Raw genomic sequence first — 19,118 nt, 5'->3', positions numbered from 1 at the left:
ATGCTTAAGCTTTGACAAATATGGGAGTAGGAAAGTGACAGGCATTGCTAGTTCTCTGAAAGACTTAAGAAAAACTCAGATTAAAACCTGGTTCCACTCAAGTGTAGCCAGCTGCAGCTACCACTGGAGGGCGGCAAGTACAGCAAAATGTCTCACAAGAACTGGGAGAATGCTTGCACAACACACCACTCAATCAACGTGACTGCTCAGGCAGGTTGAATTGGGAAAGAAAAAAAAAAAGATCAAGACAACTCCAGTAAAATATCCAGTCAAAACTGACTAAGAAAGCTACAGCGGGAAGAAATGGAAGGAGACGTTTCGCTTGGCTAAGATATGAGATACATAATAGATAGCTTAAAATGGTTCTGTGAAGTTCCTACATGTCAGAAAGCTTCTATACTGGAAATGCTAAGTATGGCTAAACTATGGCTAAGACAAGGCAGAGCTGTTTTAAACAGATAATGTCTCAATAAGCGTGACTCAGCATCACGCAATGAAAGCTGCTGTAGTTTAGGATAAGACCCTGAGAAACAAAACAAGCAAGTTAACATTAGGTAATAATTCCATTCCTTTGTTACCGAGGGCAAAAATAAAGGGCTGCACATTACCAGAAATGGAAAAGTCAGCCGTGCCAGGACATTCTGTACGTTGCGTCTTTTCTTAAGATTATGCAAGTGTCTGTTCTTTAAATGCAGGCTCAAAGCATGTCACACACAAGTGCTAGATTAGCTAGAAGACTTCTTGCTATTCCTTTTTGTCCCCAGACATGCAATCTGTTTCAATTAAGGAATCGTTCAGTACCAGTTGTTTTTCTAAGACACTGCGAAATGCAGAATTAATCCTGGGTAACATACAGATTGAGCCCATCTACTTTGCCAAAGAGAACTGTTAGCAACCCTTTAAGGAGGAGGAGGTAACTATGTACCTCTAACATATATGATGTCCACATATTAATAGCCTGCCTGTATGCGCGTCCTTATGCAATTAATTTCAAATTGCTGGTTCTGACATTCAGGCTTTCAAGTTACATATTGTTCAAAAGAAACACAGAACCTGCAGTTTAATAGAAAAAGTTTGGAACTATTCTTTACTCCTCAGGCTCTTAACAACTGATGGTATCAGGCATTGGACATTTTTTGCCCTTTCTTGCAAGATGCAGGGAAAACAAGTGAAACCACAATGACTTCAAACATACTTCAAGTATTTGTAAAAACATGTGCTGAACAAGAAAAGATACGGAACACTCAAAAGCATCCAGTAAAACTAAGATTCTTGCTATTGCAGGTATGAGGGAGAAAGAGAAGGGGTAAGTAAACAGTGACTCCTCCTATTTCAATGATTCCAGTAACCCAAATCGTAACAAATCATAACTGCAAGGCCCAACAGAACTCCAAAGATATCAAAATGGCAGTGCTGGAACCTTTCTTTCCTCTCATTTTTTCTATTTTCCCCTTCTCCCACCATAACATTTCATGTCTGGCCAAGTTTTGAAAAACTAACTAACAAAGGCAAGATGTATTCTTTGGGTCTAAAGAGTTCCTGCAAAAATACACTAACAGCTATTTCAATCCGAAGTGCTCAAAACGCTACTCACCTAAATGAAGTGTTTCTGGAAGCCCATCTTCAAATCCATCTTCAGAGCCTCCTTCTATTCGTTCTCCTGATCCATTTTCATCCAGACTTGCCATTATATCAGTACAGCATGTCCTTGAAGCAGCTGAAGTCTCTCCATCAGTCCGCCTGTCTCTCTTATGTACTCTGGAGTGAAGAACAAGCTGGTGGTATGTTCTGAAGGCTTTACCACACTCCGAACAGTGTGTTGGTTTCTCTTTGTTCTGGGACAATTTAGAATCCATCTCCATAGAAGGCACTTCACCACCGGGATGTTTCAGTTTGTCTTGGGATAAATTACCATTCCCTGTGTAACCGCTGTTTTTATTTACTTTTGACTTCCCTGTAGTTTCAGTCTGGCTACCTTTATTTGCATTCCAAATTTCACCAAGTTCTTCTTTATCAGAACATGAATCATCATTGTCCGTACTTCCTTCTTGTCCCGATTCTTTGACTTGACCATGGCCTACTGCAATTTTACCTTTGGTAGCCAGCTGCCAGGCTTGATATGTGTTGAAAGGATCTAGTTCAGCTATCCATTTCACAGGTTTTTGTGATTTGTCATTTGCTGGACCCAAGTTTGGTCTTAAGTTCAAGAGCCGCATAAATTCCTCTCTTTGAGACATTTCTTCTGCATTAGATTCACCAGTCACTTGGGGGCTTTCACCACTGGGTACTGATTCTTTGGTGTGCACTTTACTGTGCTCAATTAGAGTCTCTTTATTGAGAAATAGGAAACCACAAACCATACAAATTTTGTAAGGTGACGTTACATTTTCAGTTACATGCTCCTGCACCACCTCATTTATTGTTACGGGGATTTCAGAACCTTGTTGGTGCTTGTTTCTAGAACCAGGCTTTCCAGTATGTGTTCGCATGTGATTTTTGAGGAACCATGGCTCTTTAAATCTTCTTCCACATACATTACACCAATACGTAAAAGAATCTTTATGCTTTTTCATGTGTGCCTCAACATCAAAAGCCTCATCAAATGTTTGTCCACAAACTTCACAACTAAGTTCTTCACTGTCCTTTCCATTGTTCGGTGAAGGCAAGTTTGTTCTTACTTGGCATTTATCTAAAGGACTAAGATACTCTGCTTCAACACGCAGGACAGCTGGTTCACAAAGAGTGGGCCTATGCTGAGTTAAAACGTGCTTACCAAGTTCTTCAGGATGTTTAAAAGTCTCATCACAAAACATGCAGTCCAGAGGCATGCAACCCTCAGCTTGCATGAGAAACTTTTCTTGCAAGCTTTTGTAAGAAATTGTGTTTGTTCCTTTTATTGTCATTGAGGCATCACTATTCTCCATCTGTGCACCAACAGTACTGGCTATTCCATCCGGTCCATCCATGTATGCCAAGAGAGGCTGAGTTGGCATGTTTCCTACGTTCTGTTCCCTATTACGTGTTTTAATGTAAGTTTCAGTTCTTTGGGGATGCTCGCTGATCTCAATAAGGACACTTGTAAAGTTCTCCAACATGTGCTTACAAGTCTGCTAAGCTAAAAAAACCTCTGCCAGGAAAATGCAAAAATTACTTCTTTTTCATTTTTATCTGTGTTCACACGTCACTGCAAGTGTATTATTCGGTTCTCTCAGTGACAGAAGGAAGTTTTCTTCCAATTTTTCAAGTCTATAGAAACAGCCAGTTGCACTTTTTCTGTATAAGCATTTCAAATAGTTGCATTGGCCAAAATACACTCACAGACAAGTTCAGTGCCACAAAGAACTCCAGCACCTGGAGAAGAGAAAAAAATAGTCAGACTTCTCAAAAGAAAATGAAAATACAGTATACCAAGTAACAAACATTAGGGCTAAAGAACCATCAAATACTTTTGAACACAGAAGGCATGCTTTTAATAGTCTATGAGGAACAGCTAGAAGGCACTCTGGTCACTTTTCTACCTGCTGCAGTTGAAATAGTATGGTCTTGAACATCCCTTAAGCTGGGCTTCTGTATTAAGATCACTATACAAAAGCAACACTTTGTCTACTATCTATTCTAAACCTACTCTTAGCCAGTTACGCAAAGCTGCTGAAACTGTATTTCAATACATGCACTACTGAATTCTTAACAAGCAAACGCAGCAAGCCAAAGTAACCTTTCCTCAAATCTGTGAAACCAGTATTTAGAGGCTCAATAAAACTTTACTTGTTTGCTCCCTAAAGGCTGTTGAGCAGAAGACTTCACACACACGCCCCCAAGACTAGACAGCTTGGAATTAGTTTTCATAGTTCCGGTGCACAGTAAGAATCAGTATAAACTGTTGCATTAAGAACTATTCATTGATACCACTCCTGATGCTTTTACTATCATTTTACAATCTGTGACAGCTTTGGGCTGGTACAATTGGATCATCTCAAAGTTCAAAATAAATGAATGATAGTTCCCTGAACAGCAGTTTACTTCAAGGAAATGTTTCTCATTTCAAACTGCATGCAACAAAAAGTGTGCTTTATCAATTATACTCAAAAGGGAAAGTTTAAGGTTTCACAAGAATAAAAAGGTTTATAATATAGTTAAGTCTAAAGGAGTTATAATGTCTGCTAGCAGCAATTAATGGCCACCACTCTTCAAGCTGGCAAATTATAGTATTGTAGAGCTCAGGACTCCACTTGATCAAGTTTTTGAATAAAGGAAAAGTCTACCAAACTAACACAAAACTATATAAACTGAAGATAAATAATTTTGAAATGAGGCACATCTCCAAATAAATTAATATCTAATGAAAAGAATGCATTCAAAATTGGCTGAAACGTAAAACTTTCAGAAAATTATTTCATAAAGGACAGCTGGCCAGCAATTCACGTTACTTGAATTACTATGCCTTAAAATACAATAGGCTTCACAGCTCTTATAGCAGGAGACAGTACAGGCAAAGTAGGGTTTTAAAATTCATCTCAACTTCCACCTCTGCCTTGCTTTTTTTTTTTTTTTTTGGGGGGGGGGGGGGGGGGGTTGGAAATATTTTGCTTTACTTAAGCCAAAGAAAGGGTTGCAATCCAACCACAACCCTGTAATAGTTCAGGCTACAGAGATTTCCGTAACAACTAATTATAGCAGGTGAAGATGTGGTTATCTATGCAGCTGAGGTTACCTTCTCCTGCCTTTTCCCATCAGCAGTGCTAGCTGGAGAGAAAAAGGTGGTCTTAAGCCCTTAAATCTTAAACCATTTCACTAGAAATCAGCCACCAGGACTTGAACTGTTTATATAGTTTGGTGGCCCAAACACATCTGCAGAGAAGGCTCCTGTAAAGCCGCCTGCTAGCGGAACCAGAACATCTAACAGCCCATAGGAGGTTGATGGGACAGGATCTTCAACCAGCTGAAGTGAAAAGGCGACTATAAGGTTGTGATACAATGCCTTCAACTATATTGGATACCTTCACCTACCACAGAACAGTCAAGTCCAGGCAAGATAACCACCTGGGAAAGGAAACATGACAACACATTGCCAGGAGTCACAGATCTAACGTCTTAAAACACTTTATCCACTCCCTGCACTACAGCCTTGCCCCGAGAATACTCTTTGGTTTTAATTTGAAAAGTTAGCAGCTCCTTCTCCACCATCATGAAGATGGGTTTAAGGGGAAGGGAAAGAAGAAAAAAAAAAAAAAAAAGCCACCACAACACACACAAACCCACAACCACACCAGACCACCAATACAGAATAAAGTTATTGTTGCCAGTTGCTTGTCTTCCATTTTTTTCTGTACCTTCAGAGCTTTGTGTCTTCACTGTACAGTCCTCTAATCCAGGTCTAAACAACAATCAGGTCTAATACCAAGAAGCTTCTAGCTTTTTTTAAACCCAAGTTGTTTCAGGCCTGGGCCAAAAACTCATCATAAGCCAAGTTAAGCGTGAACAGAGGGATCTTGCAGGGCAGGGTAGAAAGTCTAAGAGGGAACAAGCCACTGGCTGACCGGTTGATGGTAACAGAAGCTAGATTTTCTGCAGCCAGTCTCCTTTCTAACTACACCCTTTACCCCCATGTTCAGTTTTATCACTGCCATGATTAACACTTCCTCTCTGCATCATGACTCAAGAATCTCTTGTAACAGGCAGGTAGGTTCAGTCTATGGTGTGACACTTCGGAATTGCTTCTATTGCAGCCTTTGTGTTTGCCTTTCTACCTTCCCTACTCAGTTTCGACTTTCTGGCTTTCACTCACCCCCTACAGGCAGGTGAGGAAGCTATAACACAAGTTTGAAGCTGAAGTAATTCAAAAAGCTTTCCCTTTTGTAAAACATAAGGAAAAACATATCAAAGGGTGCTGGTTAGCATGTTTTACTTCATGTTTCAACTTGCTGTTTTGTTCTATTTCTACTGTAGTTTTAAGAGGCGTTTTTTACACAACAGGGTAACATGCTGCAGCAAAACTCATGTGCATAAACGGTGACTATCTGCCTGAAAATAAAGTATTTGCAAACCAAAAATGAACTTCAACTTTGAAAGACTCCTGAACACCTAACAATGAATATCTATCTAGGCAAGATAAAAAAAATTGAACTTAAGAGTTTAATGCATTTACTTTGAGACACACAGGTAAGCGCTCTGCAGTAGTAGGTATAAGAATCATCCTACAAAAAGGCCAGAGGCATTTCTGGGGTATGAAGTCAGAGACAAATGCCAGCGTCTTAAGTCCCACATACTGAACTGCTGAGATTTGCACCAACTATTTCCTTGCTAGTGTCTACAAATACAGAAAAAGCCAATTATGCTTATTACGCTCCCCACGTTGTGGCATTACAACATATACAAACAGAGAAACAGAAATTAAGTCACTGTAGAGACAAAACAGATGAAAAGCAGCAGAAATCCACACTCAGTCCCCTACCCTCTACAGCATACTGGGATGAGGTGAGGGTAGAAGAGACATCCTTGTAACACGGACCACCACACATGGTTCTACTCAAACCTAACCTAGGATAATACAAACATTTTGTAAAAACCATATGCTTCGAGATTTATTAGAATTTAAGGGACGGGCATAGATCAAACCTAGGGAAGGCCCTAGGTTGGTCACTGATGTGTGAAAAATCCACCTCAATCAATCAATAACATTTTCTCTGGTAAGCCCTTTGAAAATGGGTCTGTTTCAATCTTATTGCAGCTGTCCAAAAAACTAAACCTGTCCTCACAACTGCACATACAAATACAGAGCATATAACTAACACATGGATCATGAAGAGTTTAACAGGAGTTTGGAAGCAAATTTTAGTGGATATCAATAGGTTTGAACAAGCCATTCAGAGACTTCTTCCATAGCTCTTCTATGCACTTTACGCACCTCCACCAACCTATGTCAGCTGCTGAATGCTTTTCAAGCTTTCACTGTTTTTAACAGGAGGCTCTGAACACTTTGGAAGAACTGGCCACAAGCTCATGCTCTAGGCAGCATTGCAAAGGAGGGCAAGATATTCCTGTTTTAGGAGTCTGAAATGCCTATTTGCAGTTCAGGCAACTATTTTTCTTGGATATGCCATCACATACAGGAGATAGTACTTACAGACTGAATAAAAACTGCAGGTAGCATTTCTGAAGAGAACTGCAGATGGCAACTAGAATTATCTTTAAAATGAGAGGAAAAAAGACTACTACTAGCGTCAGGAGTTGAGCTACAAAGTTCTAGTCTTATTTTTGTATTTGGTGATTACACACCACTGATTAGATATATGGCTTTTATAAGTAGGCATGATTTTACATTCTTACTGTTTAGACAAGCTAACACATGCTAAAACTACAAACCAAGTATCTACACTAGGACTTTATCCATTATTAACAAAGCCTTTCTTCCTAGTGAAGATGTTATGTCTTGGATTTAAGAACCAAAAATGCTGATTAATTACATTCCTGTTATTCAAAACCCTGTAGGCAGCAGCAAAACTGTCAAGAGTTGCCTTAATTCTGTACTATTGCTTTCTTGAGCAAGTGGACAACCTGCAGTTTTGATGAGCACGGTAACTATTTGTGGCTGATGCTCTGTATATTAGCTTAAAACAAACACACAGCCAGCAGTACCTGGGGTTTCTTCTGTTGTCTTTCACTTTCAGAAAACAAAAGAAGAGACACAACACACCAGTATTAAGAGATACTGAGTAAAGGAACAGAACAAAACAGGAAATCTTTCCTTCCAATAGCTGAAAAAGCGATAAATTAGCTACAGATTATCTCAAGGTTGAAAATAAAGAATTACTATCCTTTCCCACAATAAAGTGAAGTCAAGAAACCCTGACTTCCGACTCCCCTACCCATTTGTAAATGTCAATATGCACGTCACCCCAGAGTCCAGTGCCCACATGTTCCAGTGATTGCTGCAACTGCCTTGCGGTGAATGAGACTGGCAGACGAACCCGTCTTGCTCAGCACACATGGACATTTCCTGGACTAATCTGTCCAGAAGTAGCAAATTCTTAACTGCAGGATGCCATCTATTGTACTTTATTCTTCCAACAGTCCAGAGCCTGAGCATTTAGCAAACTTCAGTTCACAACTGATTTATATTTGGCTATATGGCCTTTAGTCAAATATTTCAACAGGTTTGCAGCGATACCCATTATATTTATAAACACCACAAAACATATATAAAGATTGAACTGGACAGATGAGAACATCTTGTTTTCATTGCACTTGCCACACAACCAAAGAACCACACCAAAAAGCTGCTGCATATAAATGGATTATTAAAACAGAGAAAGTTTTAATTAAATGCCTGTAGAGAAGTTTAATTTCTTTTTATTAAATTACACAACCAAAGACAACATATTACATTCTCTCTAAGATTTCTTTGGGAAATGACCCATCAGTAGTAATTTTATTGCATTTCTACTTCCTGCATTTCAAAATGTCCATGAATATGTAATAAAAACTCTAGACACACCTTTCAGAGAACAGCAAAGTCTAACCATTGAATTTCTCATCTTAAAACACTACAAAGCACTGGGAATAAAAGTTGCACAGCTAGTACCAGGAAAAAAAACCCCTATAGCTGGCTAATTCTATGCTAGCAAAACTATCGTTAAGCCATAAAAAGCAAGCTGGAACAATTACAGAAGTTACCTAGTTGCTGCAACACTTCCTTAAAAATAGAAGCCAGAAAACTAGAAAAGCTACAACTAACTATATGATAATTAGTTACTTTTCTGTGTACAAGAAGTACTCAGACATAACTACCTGAACAAACTCTTAACAGATCCAGCATTTAAAAGACACCCAGAGCTTCTTTCACTACCCTAAGGTTCCACAAAGTTTCAAAGTCCTACATAATCCAGCGCCAAAGAACAAGAAACCCATACTCAAAAACCCACCAGAGCACCAGCTGCTGCAGATTAACCACCTTCATTTTTACTGTCTATTTGACTTGAGAAATTTTTAGGTAACTCTCAATTCTCCTTTAAAACAAAAAAAACCTAACTTCTCATGTTTAAAGATGTTTCAGGATATAAAGAGTCATTTTACATGAAACATTCTTTTCTCTTTTTTGTTTATACCTCAGAACAGGTTGCTGCTCTTTGGCATTGCTAATGAAATACATTTTATACTGCTGGTTGCTTATTGGAAACCACAAGTTATTTAAGCACTTTTCTTTATTTCAGTCTAAAAGTTTTGCTTTTTCAGAATAGTGGTTCCAGTTCTGTCTAATGAACATAAATAAAATGAACCAGTTAACATCACTTTTTCCTCATTGAGACCGCAAATAAAAAACTACCTTATGGGTATTATCTATTTTGTCAGGGTACATCTATATCCAGGTATAATACTGATCATAGGCAGAGTGGCTCATGCATAAATAGATATAACTTCAAATTCTCAAATAAAAGCCTGAGCAGAGGCTGAACTTAGTTTATGTAGTGCATTTTTTTTATATATACATATGTATCATTGCATAAAGTTAAACCAGTTGTACCACACCTAGTGTACACACAGACTATTAAGCAGAAATACCATCCCTAAGTAGTCGCTCACAATATTCAAGAGCTCCAAACTTTTCAGATAGTACCTATAGTGTCCCAGGTTATAGCGTAGTGTTTGCAGAACCCATGGGTGACAATGGTTCCATTGTACAAGCACGTCGGGTGTGCTGTGGCCTTCATAGGCTCCTGTGTTTAGTCAGAAAGGGAAGCAAAGTGTTATTGCGAGGTTCTAATTTACCAACTGCTCCAAAACATTAGTCAGATTTCCAAACATCCACAGCATGAAATTTCAAGTTTGTCACTACAGGTATTAGGGAGTTTATGGGAACCACATAACTTCCTTTCTCCATTTAAGAAGAAACATATACACATCACACCTCACGCAATAAGATGTTTTCCTTTGTTAGACAGAAACGTCCTTTCTACCCCAATCTGAAGGAAGGATAGTCCCTAAATCTAGGGAAGATGACACACTATTTGCTGCACAGCCTGTGGCCTTATTTCTGAGAGTACAACTGTCCATCTGCCTATGACTTAAGTTAAAACAGTGGAAAGCTATAAAAGTCAGCACAGATAAAACATTATTTTGCAGAGTAGCAGAAGAATCTGCTTTTCTTCCTAACACTACATGAAGCCAATAACTTACTCTTCATTACTGTGTGTTCTATTGCTTTCTAGGGAAGGGAAGAGAGCTACTCCCTTCTAGCTTTTAACAGTATATCATTTTAACACAACTTCCCAGTGTATTTCTTTGTTAATGGAGCAGCACCTGAGTACACCTAAAATTGTTTCTCATCCACACACAGATTTTTACACCAAGTGCTCAAGAACAAAAATGTTTTTATATAGTTTGTTAACAGTTCAGTCTGATAAAGAACTAACATGAATACTTTTAAAGGAAATGGAGATTTAGGGGGAGGAGGGGAGGAAGAGAGTTGTTTGTTTCAGTTGCAGAAAGATCAGAACGGAAGACTTACAGGTTGAAAAGAGAGCATAAAAGATGACCCCGAATTGGAATTCGCACTCCCTAAATCTGCAAACTTAAGTCCCCTTGTTAGTCTTCATCCTCAAGGCTTGAAGTTTTCGAAGTTATCCTGAACTTAAACTCTTAAGAGGGTTTTTTATGGCTTATCTTTTTATCCTCTCCAAGAGAGAGGCTACTCTGTTTTCCTCAGTTACACACCCTTCTAACACCACTGCAAAGCTTTCCAATGCAATGATACTAAGACAATTCATAAAAACAAAGTGAAGAGACAGAGACATACGCACCAGAATGCAAGAATGTTATTATCCAGGCATTTCTCCACAAACACTTTAGAAACTAGATTTTGTGCTGAAAGCTCTTTTACAGTCAGATAAAACAGACATACATGCAAGTAATTTTCCTCCTGAAGTCTAGCAAACAGGATTTTAATCACCAGTGGAAAATAACTAGTAGTTAATAATGAACAATATTAGGAAAACTTCCTCCCCCACATTTCAGACATCTATACTAATAGAAACAAAGGATATCCTTTCTCTAAAAAACCTTTTCCTGTGGAGTCCCTTTTTCTTTAAGGCTATATGTCTAACAGTGTTTTGGCAGAGGATGGATGAGCTGAATGTGTCTCCTCATTGAGCTGAATGCCTCTTCTATCAAAAGATGTAATTATTCCTTTTAAAGCAGAGAACATATAAGCTCACATCATTTTGCACATGTTTTTCCTCCACTGAGCAAGAGCAAATATAAAAGAGACTAATTCTTGGCATTAAAGGAGGAAGTGCTACAAATAAGTATTGACTTCTAAAGTTCAGGAGGACTGCTCTAACAGCCAGATTTTTTTTTCCTTTTTTTCCCCTCTGATTAGAAGGGAATTTCTCAGCAACCACAAAACCAAAGTGTACTTTAGACAACATGAAGCAGCCAATACCTGTTGTAGAAAGGCTGAAAGACACAAGAGTGATCCTATTTTAAACAAGTCTGGGACACATTTCACCACTGCTATAAGATGATGCAACTTCATTAAATCAAGAAGTTACATGCACTTAAACTGGCAATGACCCCTTACCTTACAAAACAGTTTATTGTTCTCTCCACAGCAGGTAAAGACTCTCTTGGTGGAATGAGTGATACATTTTTACTGTTGAGTCAGTCTCACCTTACATAGACTGCCTTATGTGTTTAGTCTTGGTTCTCATCTGAAAGAAGGCATTTTCAGAGACCTTAAAAGCACAATCAACTTTCTTACTTCTTGGCAGAAGGATGTTAGGTCTCTCCAGTAGCCACAACTACAAAGAAGTGGTAAATTCAGAGTTTACCAAATTAGACTTTAATTCCTTATTACTCAAGAGCCAGGAGTTCCTCCATAGCAATTATAGGTAAGTTGCATCCCTTTGGGCACCATAGGTGAAATAACAGGAAAAGAGATACTCTCCTACTATTCCTGAATTTGAGACAAGGAGTCACTTCCAAAGAGTTCACTTTGCTAAGGCCATTAAACTTCCCTAGTGCTCTCACCTGATTTCAACTCTGAATCTCTTGCCCAACACTGCTAAAACCCTGTACCTTGGAAGAAAAAGCAGTAACTTCTTACCCCTCCCCTCTGCAAAGCACTTTGAAGTTGTCACTTTCAAACATACCCACAATTATTTATTTACAAAAATCAGTCTTGAAATATGGAAAAAGGTACGCAGTCCTAGGGAAAGACATTTACTTCTACTTAAGTCATCCCCTGGACTAGCATCTGAAGATACTAAAATAGAAAAGTGCTAGAAATAGACACTTCAAATAGCTGCCTCCTTTCTTCCATGCAGGTGGGAGACCTTCAGACTCGAATAGACTGATGGAGACTAAACTTTTTAATTGCCTAGCATTACATTACCTCCCACTGGAGGACTGAAGGGATGTATGGGATGATGTACTCCAACCTACAGGGCTTCACAGTGCCAAACTGACCTAGAAAGGGCAGTTAGCGTCCTCAAGAAACCGATCTTTCAAACAGGCAGTTTCACATACAAATTCTACTAGCATAAGAAAAAAAAGGTTAGAAAACCAGTAAAGATAAACAGAAATTGTGGCTTCTCTGGACCATCTTTACATCTGTTTTCCTTACAATGTACTTAATCATCATGGTCTTTGGAGTACATCTAATTTGCTTCTTCCTACCTGTGTACCAGAACAAAGAGAGGCTGACATAACCCCAAGGATTTCACAAAACCAGTTCTCAACTATCATGATAAAGCGTAAGCACAATACAAGTGCCTTTAACTTCCCGTATGTAGTTTATGGCAGAGGTAAACTGCACTCACTTTATTACACTGAAAAATGCAAGTGTACCCATTGCGCATAAACAAACTCAGACTTTGATACTTTTAGTTACATAAAATCTTTAGCACATAGAAAATCCCTATCCAGTCAATTATTCACTTATATTTGGAAGGGTTTCTGCTCAAATCTTTAAGTCATGCTGATCTACATAATTTTCCTGCATGTTCTAACCACATTTCCTCTTGTACTTTCTTTTGAAATTCTCAAGGCAGGCCGATAACTAATTCAATCTTCTGCAATGAACTCAAAGGCATTGTATTTTGAAAGAAGTATGTCACCTGTATTTTTGATTTATAACTCATTTTTTCCCAGCACATACATTGTTACACTTTGAAATTGAAAGTCTGTTCTTATCATACCACTTAAAGTACTGCTCCCCCTTAAAAAAAAAAAGTTAAGGAAGAAAAATCAAGAGCTAGATTTATGATAAAGTATAAGCTATGCTCTGACCAAAATCATATGACTACAACAATAGAAATTTTAATATTTTTTCCCCCCACTGCCATATAACCAGGTTTGCCATAAACAAGTTTTCATCAGCAACAAAACAAGATTATTTGGGAATTTCATTGAAAAAAAGTTGATTTCTAAAAGCAAATAGTTTTGAGAGTAGCTTTCTGTTTGGAGGTGCACAAAAACCTAGGTAAATTCAGGCTGGAGAAGTGTGTTTGTTTTTTTAAATCCTAAAATACAACGCATATTGAGAATCTTACATAGCTTGGTCATATCCTTTTCCTTACTTTTGTATTCAGTTGCAAATCTCTTGTGGTATGAGTCACATCTCTCTAAAAGCATGCATACAGTAGTCAGCAGAATCCCCTGATCGTATTAATGCACCAGAAAGAAAAACTTTTTTGTTACTGAAGTCACCTTTAAAAAAGGGGGGTCAGGGGTCATCAGAAATTACTCAAAGTCCATTAAAAGTAAATAGCAGTTTGAAATTAATGTAGTTATGAGATGTGGAAAGAATATCTGATTGGAACGCTGATGTTCTAAATCAAGAGTCTCAGAAATAAGAGGGCTGAGCTGGCAAATGGCAGCCCTGCTGTAACTGAAATGTACTGTCTTGCTATATTTAAAGACAATACCTCAACAGTTAAGTATTAGAACATTTTAAGTGAGATAAATAAGCATAAGACACGGGCAAATATCCTTGGTTATTTAATCATCCTGAAAGCAGTGTGGAAGTGTGAGGGTGAGTTCAAAGGTCAAACTCTTCTTTCAGCTTCTTGCAAAGAAAAGCAAGCTTAGCCCATTTTACCTTAAGGAAAGGGGGGGTGACTGTTCTTTCCATATGCCAGCAGTAGTTACAGCATTTCATAACACAGGAAAGAGGGAGTGTATTTACATATACAGTGTATGGAATCTTTTACTAGGACAATGAATTCCAAACCAAGATTCAGGTTAGAAAGAGTTGGGACAACAAAAAGTCCCAAAGAACAAAGGGAAGTTAAAATGTACTTAACATTTCCCCAGAGCTTAATTACAAACTCTCAAATTTTTGTAACTAAAAGCTTATTGTAATCACAGTTTTGAAAGTCTAAGTGAAACACACAGTTCCCTTTTAAAATTATTTCCCCCTGATTACAGTAATAATTTAGCACTTTGTTCAGATAAAATATGATATTAATCTATCAACATAGTTCTAAAAGAAAATATAGTAAGGAGAAGATAGATTCTGAAGATTAGAAATAAGTGCTCAAAAAGGAATTTTTTGAGAGATCTAATGAAAGGGGAAACCAAAATGAAGTAACCTTTTGTGTAAGACAGCCTGATAAAAGGTGCTAAAGTTTATTATCTTCCTCTTTCTAGCCTCTACCCTAAATCTTGCTCTCCCCACCCCTACCAAAACAAAGCAAAACAAAAAAAACATTATTCACTTAAAACGAAGAAAAAAAAAAAAAAAGAAAGAAAATTCTCTAATCCAAAGCCTGGAAGCCATTCTCTAAAGACTACTTAATATGAAACTTTGTTTACAAGATACAAATATAGCCTTCTTACCACATTCAAAACCAGAAAACATCCACTTATTTAAAGAAATGTTTTTTCTATTTTGATCAAGAAGGATGTAAGTATTCATTTTAAATTTAAATTCAGCCCCAATAGTGCCATATGAATGTTTTAAATTCGTATATGATATGCACTGTTTAAGAATGTTTAAACAAAGGAAGTAGGAGAAAAGCCTCAAAATACACAGCAAAACTTAATGGCTTCAATTTTAAAATATATATTGATTGCAGCATGGCAAAATCATTCTCTTATGCTTACAGCCAGTCTTCAGAAAGAATAAGTGCAGTCAGTGTAGTAATTTGTCCCACTGGAAATTCTGTATAAAACATCTACCTAAAATAAACAAGGCTTCGCAGCAAGAATCGTCAGTTGCCATTAAGGACACACCTTAAAGTTCTTACCACACAGTAACTAAACAAGTACAAACTAGTGGTGACTGTTTGCTACTTTTGTCTTAAAAGTTAAGAGATCAATTCACTCAGTATAAGATCTTAAGATAATTTTCTTACAAATGCAAGAGACAAACAACGCCAAAACACGAATAACCAGGATTTGAGTGTCTGATGTTTTATCAGAATGCCCAAGATTCTTGTAAAGACAAATATAAATATTAACATTTAAACCTGACACCACGTAATACTAAAAGGTAGAATGCTTAACTGCTCAGAATACTAGTGCTCTGGTACTGGAAGGCAGCTGTTGTTCCCCTGCCTTTTCTTTTGTTGTGCTTAATCTCATGTCAAGTCATTCAACCAACTCCAAAGCGATGAAGACGTAATTGAACAACCTTAACTAAAAACTGATCTACTGATCTTAAATTAGCTATACGTACTGTTTAATGATTCAAAAAGGCCAACATATGAAAAAGAATTTATAGGATTTAAATCAGCAACTCTGGTGCATGCAGAAGAGTTTGCTTGGCTGTAGGCCAAGCCAATCAATAATCACTATAATAACATGTTTCTAAAGTTATTTGTTTTTCATATTCATCATCCTAAAAACTTAAAAAAAAACAAAACTTGATAACTCATACTGATTTCAAGAACGAACTTGATACAAAATCCAAATATTTTGCACAGAATTACAATATTGCTCATGAAAAACATGTTACAGAAAAATTAGTGATCACAAAGCCACATTCCTGCTACAGATCTTAAAATATTGTCTCAGTTACAGAACTAGTAAGAGGAAGAAAAAAGAAAAAAACCTCCACCCTTTCCCTCTTCCCTCCCCCTCTGCCAAAGAATGCAGTTTATCCTACTTATTTGAAAATGTCCTTTTATATTATCCATGGAAACGCTTAAACCTTAGTGTGGACATCACTAATTTAAGTATTAGTCTTATTCCCAAACCTACAGTTAGTAAGAGCTCTTAAGAGCAATAAAACATGGCGTTAAAGCATTTGCAAGCCATTGTCATAGCACTGTGCTCTGATACCTTTGCAGACACAAAACCAGCCCCCACCAACCACCAAGCATGTAAGCATTGGTCAGCAAGTCAATGCCTGCTATTCAACTTGTAGTTAGGCGTTTTATTTCTGTGTCTTCCAGATCATATCACTCTTGCATTTCAGGGCCTAATAAAATGTGAAGAATGATATGCTCCCTCTCTCTCCTTGTATCTGAAACTGCGTTATTTCCCTCTCTCCTTTTTCACACATTCTTACAAAAACTTCCCTTTTCACATACTTCTATAAGAAAATATTTCACTGCATCTACTTCAGTTCCTATTTCTATTTTCGATTTTCACTAGATCCTTCTGCTACGGCCTCCCCCTCAAACCCACTGGTAGAAACTGATGTAGTTTTAAAGCTCAAGGTCATTTCAGAAATGGAAAAAAAAATGTTATTGCCTTAAAAAAACCTTTAAACACACAAAACCCCTAAACCAAGCCCTTTTCAAATTCAAACGCCTTTCATCAGCGGATCAATAACCCAACATAAAGATTTTTGTTCACCGCCACTTCAAAACTATTACACTTCAATTCAAATACTTACTGGGAGTCACACAGCACATTTTATGGGATGGCTCATTAGAGTACATACAGACCTTACTTTGGCTGCAGGTCTTCTGTGTGGGAAACAAACAAAACCTCACACCCAGAAAGTCCAGTGGGTATCACGGAACAGGAATGAAATCCAATCTCTAGATATTCTAGAATTTTATTGTCCTCGCCTGGCAACCTCTTTTGTTGTTTAAGAAGTCAGTTGAGGCTTATTTATTTATTTTCTAAACTTCCTACTCCCTTAAAAAAAAAAAAAAAAAAAAAACACGATGCCTAAGAAATTACCGGGAAGGGTTTAGTCTTTTGAAGACAAAGGTAAATGAAACAAACCCTGGCAATGCGGATCAATAAACTTTTCACTCACAAGCCCCCCCCTCCATGAGCCACTTACTACAAATCCTTCTTCCAGGAACATCTTTGACTCACAAAGAAATAAGTCTCTTCCCGCTCCAGCCCCCCCCCCCCCCCCCCCCCCCCCGGCAGCCCAGGCTCGAGGCCCGGAGTATTTAAGAGCAAATCCCCAGGTATACAATGCAAGTTTGGACACCTACTTGCGGGGGGCAGCAGGGGCGGGGGAGGCGATCCCGGGCAGGAGAAGGAAACCGGGGACAGCGAGAAGTTTGCGGGTGGGAGGGAGCAGGGGAAGGGCTTCTCCCTCCCTCTCTCCGCGCCCGCCGCTGCCGCTGGCTCCCCTGCCCGCCCGCGGGCGCTGCGGGCCGGCCCCCGGGGGTGACGGGAGGGGCTCGTTACCTGCCGCCGCTCCGCCGCGTGAGGGGGCGAGGCCGAGCAGGGGTGGGCCGGCTGCCACACACCTGGCCCCCTCCCCGGCCCCCCGCCCCCGGGAGCGCCCCCCCCCACACCTGCCCTTCCTCCTCCTCTCCCCGGGGGCGGTCAGTGCGCCTCACCAGCCTCCCAGGCGCCGGGACAGCACGGGGATGGGCGGCCCTGCTCTGCGGGGGTGGGGGGGCCCGTACCCTGGAGCTCCCCCCTCACAAAGAGGGGGTATACCCCCCCCCCCCCCAGCCCCCTTAAAACGTCCCGGAAGGCAGCTGCCCCCCCTCCCCTCCCCCCCGGTCAGTCACACAACCGGCCCCTCACGGCAGAGGCCGCCCCGAGGGGAAGGGGGCTGCGCCTCCCTCAGGTGCCCCCTGTGAGGGGGAGGAGGACGGGAGCGGGGGCCGGAGCCTCCTGGAAGTTGACCCCCAGCCCTCCCTCACCTGTGCCTGAGCCGCCTCCCCGGCCGGCATCCTGAGGTGGGGGCAGAGGGAGGAGGGGAGCGGGGGTGGCCGCCCGCCCGCCAGCCCGCCCGCGGTGCCGCCGGAGCCCGGACTCGGCGGCGCTGGCGCTCGGGGCACTGTTTGTAAACCGCTCGCGCGGCAGCTGTTGCTCGGGCAGCCCCAGCGCCCGGCCCCGCCCACCCCGATTGTCACGAAGCCACGCCCCCGCTCGAGGAGGGCGGGGCTCCGGCGCCGGGCAGCGCGCGGCGGCGCGGGGTGCCCGCCGGGCCGTGAGGCGGCCATCGCCGCCTTTGTGCCGTCGCCGCGGCGTTGAGGGGGAGCGCGGGAGGCGGCGGCGGTGCGCGGCCCCGCAACGGCGGCGGGTCGGGGCCCCATTGTGTTTTGTGATTCAGGGCGATGGCTATCTTGCCTGAATAACAAAACGCAGCGGAGGGCGGTTGTATAAAGCCCCGTATCGCCCCGGCATAAAGCAGCACCCCGGCGGGGGCCATTACGGGCCGGATCGGCCTGGGCCGCGCCTATAGCCCCCTCTTTGCACATGTAAATAACAACAATGCGCGTCGTAAGCGGTGGCCGTCGGTGGGTCGTTGAGGGGTGAAAAGGCCCGAGCCACCGTTCTGTCGTGCATGTCACGATGAGGCGCCCCGCGTGGCGGAGCGGCCTCTGGAGGGGGTAAACCTGCATACCCCACGGCGTTACCCAAAAACATGAGGAAAAACATAGCCAAAACCCCCAGGATGGCCGTATTCTGCGTTTGTTCCGCCAGCCGGCAGCGCCCAGCTTTTCGGCGGGCCTAGTGCTGCTGCTCTGGAGATGCCAGGCTGCAGCGCAGTTACATGCAGCAAACAAAGCCTTAAAATTTATCTTTTTTTTCCCAAGTATTCCGCTTGGAACTGAGGAGCTTTTTAGGGCTTAAAGGCAACTTGTACCCCTGCTAGCAAAGTGCTTAATCTCTGCTAGACTCCGAGGTTAGCACCTTCCCCAAGCCAGCGGGATCGGAGAGGTGAGCTTCCCTGTGCTCCGTCCTGGTTT

At 40.8% G+C, this 19,118-nt stretch overlaps 1 protein-coding gene across 2 annotated transcripts in view; it reads right to left on the bottom strand.

Annotated features, from left to right (window-relative positions):
- ZNF217 (zinc finger protein 217) overlaps positions 1-18,223 on the bottom strand; it is a 28,803-nt gene extending 10,580 nt beyond the window's left edge. Inside the window, exons 1-2 of one of the 2 annotated variants that reach the window (XM_055813893.1) lie at positions 18,066-18,223; positions 1,595-3,351 (exon numbers count right to left, since the gene is read on the bottom strand). In XM_055813893.1, coding sequence (XP_055669868.1) covers positions 1,595-3,095 — 1,501 coding nt within the window. In that variant the 5' untranslated portion in view covers positions 3,096-3,351; positions 18,066-18,223. Of the gene's footprint in view, positions 1-1,594; positions 3,352-17,399; positions 17,582-18,065 lie in introns of those variants that run through there. The other variant, XM_055813894.1, reaches the window with a different exon arrangement.
- Between the last annotated feature and the right edge of the window lie 895 nt (positions 18,224-19,118).

The sequence above is a fragment of the Falco peregrinus genome, chromosome 9 (assembly GCF_023634155.1).
Source record: "Falco peregrinus isolate bFalPer1 chromosome 9, bFalPer1.pri, whole genome shotgun sequence".
Taxonomy (NCBI): Eukaryota; Metazoa; Chordata; class Aves; order Falconiformes; family Falconidae; genus Falco; species Falco peregrinus.
This window is presented reverse-complemented; position numbering and strand designations above follow the sequence as displayed.